This window comes from Cucumis melo, chromosome 3 (assembly GCF_025177605.1).
Source record: "Cucumis melo cultivar AY chromosome 3, USDA_Cmelo_AY_1.0, whole genome shotgun sequence".
Lineage (NCBI taxonomy): Eukaryota > Viridiplantae > Streptophyta > Magnoliopsida > Cucurbitales > Cucurbitaceae > Cucumis > Cucumis melo.
Window position 1 is genome coordinate 14,753,268 of NC_066859.1, and position 7,309 is coordinate 14,760,576.

The window sequence follows — 7,309 nt, forward strand, 5'->3', positions numbered from 1 at the left end:
TGTTCGGTTGAAGAAGAACGTTAACCAGGCTGAAGAAGAACGCTCAGAACGACAGCGACGAAACGACCTTGACCAATTTGAAGAAGAACAACGCTCGACGACGAAGCAACATTCGACGGATGACGTTCGGAAGACGAAGCGACAGTCTACGAGTTCACAGCAACACATGCGAAGAAAGTGAAGAAAAAATTGGTGCAAGCGCGCGCAAAAAGTTTGGGAATTTTGGGAAATTTTGATCAATTTAAGTTATGAAATATTTAATAAAAATAATATTTTTATTAAAAAATTACTTAGTAATTCTGGACGTTTTTAAAACGTTAAGAAATTTGGAAAATAACTCCCTTTTTATAAAAAAATTTTGACGTTTTAAAACGTCAATAATTTAATTGATATAATTTGACGTTTTGAAAACATTAAAAAAATAAATATTACTTGACGTTTATAAAACGTCAAGAATGTTGAATTTATAAATATTATTGACGTTTTTTGAATTCCAATCTTCCCACGTTTCTTGAAATTTCTATATTTTTAATCAAATTTTATCTTTTTGTTACCAATTAGTTGTGTTACCTCGCAAGGGAATTTTTGTGTATGTTAGAATACAAAATGTTGATTTTGAAGACAATTTGTATGTCATTAATTAATATAGTAAACGTGAAAGGATGATTAAAAGTTGTGAATTAAAGTTTCTCAAAAATAGGAAGGAAATTAATATTTTTCATAATTTTATATAATAGCGTCTAAATAATATAGTAAACGTGTAGGGGTGTAATGGGCAACGTGAGGAGCTTAAAAGGCCGCCTCATAACTATACTTTCCCCCCACAATTAATCCAATATTTAAGAGGGAGCCATGATTCATTTATCTTTTCTTATATATATATATATATATTTCAGATTGGATTGGATTCTAATTTCAACCTTAAGATTGACTTTATAAATAGGATAACAAGAGAAATATCAATTATATGAGTTTTATTTTGAAAAAGTTGGAGAATGAAAACAATGGTTATGTAATCAACAAAATCCCAAAATAAATTAATTATTCATTATTTAATAATTACCAAAGCTTAAGAAGGACTACTTTTTTTAAAAAAAAAAAAAAAGAAGAAACATGACATCGTCATGGTACTCACCACAATCCATATGGTGTGGATTTAGGAAGCTTGGCCTTGCTTCTTTTACAATAGATTTAGAGGAATCATTTGAGAATAAGGATTTGACCTCTTGAACTAAGCTTGAGTCTTCATTTTTGAGTCATCAACCAAAATTCCAATTTAAGTTGATTATTAAGTGGGAGATGGACCTATTGTTGCCTTAAAAAAAGGAGTATACATACATGAGGTTTCAAATTTATTATTGTTATCCTAATTTTGGGCGGCTGCGAGGGAAGACAAAACTCAACAGACTCCTATTTCTAGGAAACCATATGTTTAACTAACCCTAAACCATTTTCTTTCCAAAATTCTTTTTCTTTTTTTTTTCTTTCTTTTTTTTATTTGAAGTTTAAAAGTATTAATGAAATTTCTTTAAACATTATTACATTTTAAACCAATCCTTAAATAATCTTTTGAGTCGGAAGGATCTATAAAAAATTTTTAAGTTAATTATTTTTTAAACAAAATATAACCGTTTCTTTCTCTGAATTAACACTATTCATCGTACCCACCTAATTTTATCCGACATTATTTAAAATCAATTTAACTGCTATATTAATTTTTATCTTAATTTAGCTATTTTATACTTGTGTGATTAACCAACTTTTGTAAAAATAAATGTTATTTTTAACACTCTTAAAGTTTGTTGGTAGATTGGTTCGAGTAACTACATGTTTAAATATTTGCTTATTATTCTTGTTCTTATTTCTCTACTTTTCTTTCACTTATAATTATTTATTTATTATCTTGTTAGCTTCTCTTTCGTAAATATAGAAGAATTGCTTTTGATCGCATTTACCTAGAATTACGAGTTTGTCACATTTTATCGTTACTGTTTATCATTATTGTTACAGTTGGACCCTAATGGTAACAAGAAAGATAAAAGGTAACAATAAACTGGAAAACTCATAATATTCCATAAGGTTATGATACCAATATTTTTAATGATAATGATAACAATAATGATAGCGATGTAGGTACTACGTTCCGTATAATTTTCAACCACAATTAGATTGACCACTCTTGATTCCTCAATTAGATTGCATAATTTTATTACAGGTTTTGAAGTAGACCTATAACCTATGAAACAAAAATACTTTAAAAATATGCGGAGAATTAGTATCATATACAAGTGAAATGAAATAAAAAAAAAACTAAAACAAATAAAAGAAATATATCTCAAAATCATACTTCCTCATCTTCTTCATGTATCCTCTTTAATGTTGATCATCAACTTCGTCCATAAAGTCATATGTCAAGGATTAAACTAAGTATTTTTATGTTATTAATTTGATATTTTATGCTTTTGTGGAATATGTTTAGGGGTAGTCACGACCATTAAGTTGATATAGCATGTCTAAAGTTCATATGTCTAAAGACTTTATATGTCTGGAGAGTTAGCATGTTTGTGTTTAAGGGTGCACAGTTGTTTTATTTGAATTCATATGTCTATGATTACGGTGCGAGTTGAGTTCATATGTCAAAAGCATCTAGTGCTATTCTTTGAACTCTTCTTAATTTGTTTTTGTGAGTACTAATTTATTTTTTAAATTTTTTTCAATAATTTAATCAATCTGCAATTTATTTAAGTTTGTCTTCCTTTAAATTTTTTTTAAAGTAACGAACAAGAACAACAATTAACTGCATGAATTTCCTCATCATATATTCTTCTTCTTGTTGCTATGTGTTTTTCCTCTATCATTACTTTTTTTTCAAGAATTCCACTCTCCACCCAAATTTGAAGGGTTATTAAAGAATAAATCTCTATTTTCATCATTTCTTGCTATAAATTATTCTAGAAAAAAAATCTCTGTTTTATGTTTTGGTTTTGTTATTTGATTTTTCCTTTTTTAGTTTTAGTTTGTTTTTTCTCAACTTTTTATTCCACTAGTGGACGTACGTACATTCTTTTCAAAATTCTTAGTATTCATTTGATTTGTGAATTCATTTTACTTATAACTATTGCAGTTAAAGTAGACAATTTTTTCTTTACGCCTGTCAAGTGTGTCTAAAGACATGGCATCATAGGTTAGGTCATCCGTTCTTTCCCAAATTTTAAATCATGTAAGTGTCTCTACTTTTGACAATAAAAATAGTAGTTCTTGTGATGCATATATGTGTCAGTTTGGCAAATCTCATACTCTAATTCCTTTTAAAAATTCCAATTTTTATGCACAAAAACCTCTTGAGCTTATAGCTTGCGACTTATGGGACCTTCACCAATAGCTTCCACCTCTGGGTATAAATATTACGTAAGTTTTGTGGACCTTCACCAATAGCTTTCCAAGCCTTTGTCCACTGCAAAATCCTTGTTGAGAACAAATTTGAGAGAAAAATAAAAACCTTGCAAACTGATTGGGGAGGTAAGTTTTGGAGTTTTATTAATTTTCTAAGAGAGAGTGGGATAGAGTTTAGACATCCTTGTCCCCACAAAAGTCAACAAAATGGTCTTGTGGAAAGAAAAGATAGTATAGTGTGTAGAAATGGGACTAACCTTGATAGCACAAGCTTCCATGCCTTTAAGATTCTGGTGATGAGATGCCTTTGTCTCTGCTGTTTTTTTAATAAATAGACTTCCTACACCAGTTTTAGACTCAAAATCACCATGGGAAAGAGCCTTTGGTAGACCACCAGACTATACATTTCTAATAGTTTTTGGGAGTGCTTATTTTCCTTGTTTAAGACCATACCAATCTCATAAAATTTCAATTTCACAGCACTAAATGTGTCTTTCTAGGTTATAGTGAAGCTCATAAAGGCTATAAGGGTTTAAGCTCAAGTGGAAGAATATATGTGTCTAGGCATGTGGTTTTTAATGAAAATGAATTTTCCTTCAAAGAAAACTTTTTAACAACTTCACTTACTAAACAAGAAACTCATAAAACTATTGTGTCCTGTCTTAGTTTCCCAAATTTACAACATGAGTCTTGCAAAAATCGAAGTCCAGGATCAAGTTCTCATAATAACCCATCGGAGTTAGATACCAGAAGCCCTAGTGACAAGAGACCAAGTTTTGAAAGTTTGTCTCCTGCAGCAGAACAACCTTTAGAAACTTTTTCCCAACCAAATGAAATTTCTTCTTTTAAATAAACTCCAGCCTCTGAAACTTCCATGCCAAACCTTGAGCACCAAACAGATGAATAAACCACTTCCCTACATCCTATGCAAAAACGATCCAAAAGTGAAATTTGCAAACCTAAAACATATAATTATCTCTCTTATCATGTTAACAATCTTGAAGTTCAGGAGTCTACATCAGTAAATGAAGCTCTATAATTAGTTGAGTGGACAAAAGCTATGGAAGCAGAAATGGCAGCAGTTGAACAGAATAAGACTTGGTGTTTAGTTCCTTATACCACTGGTACTAATCTTGATGGATGCAGATGAGTTTTTAGATTAAAGAGGAATACAGATGGGACTATTCAGAAATACAAAGCAAGGGAAGTAGCGAAAGGTTACACCAAAATCCAGATATTTATTTCAAAGAAACCTTTAGTCCCGCTGTAAAGTCATCTATTGTTAAAATTATGTTATCTTTGGCTGCCAACTATGACTAGAAAATTAGAAAAATCTGCATACATATCACAACCTGAAGGATTTGTTAGTAAAAAGAAACCTCACTTTGTGTGTAATTAAATTGAACCGTGCATTGTATGGGTTAAAACAAGCTCCTAGAGCTTGGTTTGAAAGATTGAAACATTAACTGGGGATTCAAGAACTCAAGGACAGATAATTCACTGTTTTACTTCCTTAAAGGGAAAATTCAAGTTTATGTACTAATCTATGTTGATGACATATTAGTCATTGGAAATGATGAGCCAAAGGTAATTGATAGATTTGTGGCTAATTTAAACTCAGAATTTCTCTTAAGGATCTTGGTGAATTATCCTACTTTCTTGGTATTGAAGTACATCGAGATGATGTACACTAGTTTTCATTTGAGTTAAAAATATATATATACTAGATTTGCTGAACAGATTGGAAATGATGCACTTCAAGTCTTGCCCTAGTCCAGATGTAACAGGTAAACAGTTATCAATAAATGAAAGAGAACCCTTGTCTAATCCAACAGCCTATGGCAATAGGTGGTCTGCAATACCTTACCAATACGAGACTAAACATATCCTACAATATTATTAAGAAGTTGAGTCAGTTTCTTCAGTCTCTAACGACTATTCATTGGCAAACTGTCAAGAGGGTGCTTCGGTATTTAAAAGGAACCTTGTCACATGAGCTAAGTATATTCCCAAGTCCAATTCTCTTCAAATTGTTGCTTCTTTTTTTTTTTATGCTGATTGGGCTTTTTGTGTAGATGACAGAAAATCCATCGCAACTTATTGTGTTTTTATGAGAGACTCTTTAGTTTCTTGGTCATCCAAAATACAGCAGGTGGTTGCAAGGTCTAGCACCAAATCAGAGTTTTGTCCATTTGCTCTTGTTGCTACTGAGCTTAGTTGGGTTCAATCACTTCTTCTAGAAATTGGATACCCAAGTCAACCAACTTCCATTGCTTGGTGTGACAACACGAGTGCATTACCGTTGGCTGCTAATCCAGTCTTTCACTCAAGGAGCAAATATGTAGAACTTGATGTACATTACATAATTAGAGATAAAGTTGTAGGCTGTAGTGAAACAGATTGATTTGCGTTATGTTCCTTCGAAAGAAAAGCTTGCAGAAGGATTAACAAAAGCTCTCAGTGAGCAAAAATTTAGCAGTCTACATCACAAACTCTGTGTGTGACATCGTCTTCACCCTTTCATTTGAGGTGGATGTTAAAATACAGATTGTTTTTACTGTTGGGAGTTATTCTATGTTTTTTCCTTTTTACTTGGTTATAATTTGTTTTTGTCTATTTTTAGAATCATCAACTGATTCCTATTTGTTTCTGTATGGCGGTCAGCAGTGTGGTGATCCTACCCACTTTCACTGCTTTTCCTATCTTCTCTCCTTCGGTAAAGATAGCACAATTTTAATTTTACTTTTCAAGAGGAGCACATTTTTTTAATATTCCTATCTCAAGCTAAATCTATAGATAGATTTTTCTAAAATATTAAAATTTTCCAACTTATAATTGTTCTTCCCAAATTTTATTTAATCTTTTTATTTAAAATAAATTATCCAAATCAAATCTTAATTTAAAGCCTGGTGAAGGGAAGATTGATTGCAGAAGATCTATTGTCTTTATTTACAATGGATTCAAACTCGAGATATAAATATAATTCCAGAAAACTTCCGGCCCCTCAGAGGAATGATAGTCAAGAGATGGAGTCTAGTTTGGAATTGGATTCGTACTGAGGAAGAAGAACAGCTAATGAGTTTGCTCATTATAACGAGGGCAGTGATAGTTTGCAGAATGTTGAGGCTGAAAATGAAGGATATTAAAGATTGGCCCGGGCCATTCTCTAACGTAATGAAGATTGCTAGTGACTGAGCAAATGGTGTACGAGTAGGAGTCACAAAATCTTTAGAGGAGGAGAATGACCCTGCACCAGTTGAATGGAAGACATAGAACAATACCAAGAGCACATGAAAATTTGAGTTGAAAGAAGAAAAATACAGCATAGGGGTCATCAAAGTACCTCTCTCTTTACACTTCTGATATACATGGAGAAATTCCTTCTGTAAATCATTTTTCTTTGTAACGCCATACGCACATTTTAGCTTGTTTCTATTTATCAACTCCTGGACAAGCAGATGGAACATTGGCTTTCCCATGAAAGTGGCCCATTTCTCACCTGCTTTAAATTCATGCTATAGAGAAGAGACTGCCCAGATTGGTGAATAGAGAAATGCTCTAATTCCTCAACATCTCCCTTCACCATTTGTTTCTCACTTCAGTATTTTAGGCTTTAGAATAGTTCTACAATCGATTAAAAAACAAAATAAGATTTGAGAAGATTTAAAAAATAGGAGAATCTAAGTTCTAATGTCTATGGAAATACACCGGAAAAATCTGAAACATTTCTCAAACTAATTGGTAAGTTGGAAAATTTTAATATTTTAGGTTGATTTCCCTCGAGATTGGATCGAGAAAAACAGTTTTACGAATATTTAAAAAATGTGCTACTTTCAGAAAAAATAAAACTAAAATTGTGCTACTTATATCAATTTCTCGAGTTTTTTTACTATCTTGAGTATGTGTATATAGGAGG

At 31.8% G+C, this 7,309-nt stretch overlaps 1 protein-coding gene across 1 annotated transcript; it reads right to left on the minus strand.

Annotated features, from left to right (window-relative positions):
• Positions 1-6,232: 6,232 nt before the first annotated feature.
• Positions 6,233-7,016, minus strand: LOC127148624 (uncharacterized). Its single transcript, XM_051082749.1, has 2 exons — positions 6,737-7,016; positions 6,233-6,640 (listed from the first exon to the last, which is right to left on the minus strand). The coding sequence occupies exons 1-2, from the start codon at positions 6,870-6,872 to the stop codon at positions 6,354-6,356; spliced, it is 423 nt and encodes a 140-aa protein (XP_050938706.1). The 5' UTR covers positions 6,873-7,016; the 3' UTR covers positions 6,233-6,353.
• Positions 7,017-7,309: the final 293 nt, after the last annotated feature.

Excerpts from the sequence above, each read along its gene's own strand:
- LOC127148624 (XM_051082749.1), bottom strand. The coding sequence starts at position 6,872 with ATGGGAAAGCCAATGTTCCATCTGCTTGTCCAGGAGTTGATAAATAGA. Across the intron at positions 6,641-6,736 it reads TCAGAAGTGTAAAGAGAGAG|GGTCATTCTCCTCCTCTAAA; the intron begins GTACTTTGATGA and ends CAACTGGTGCAG.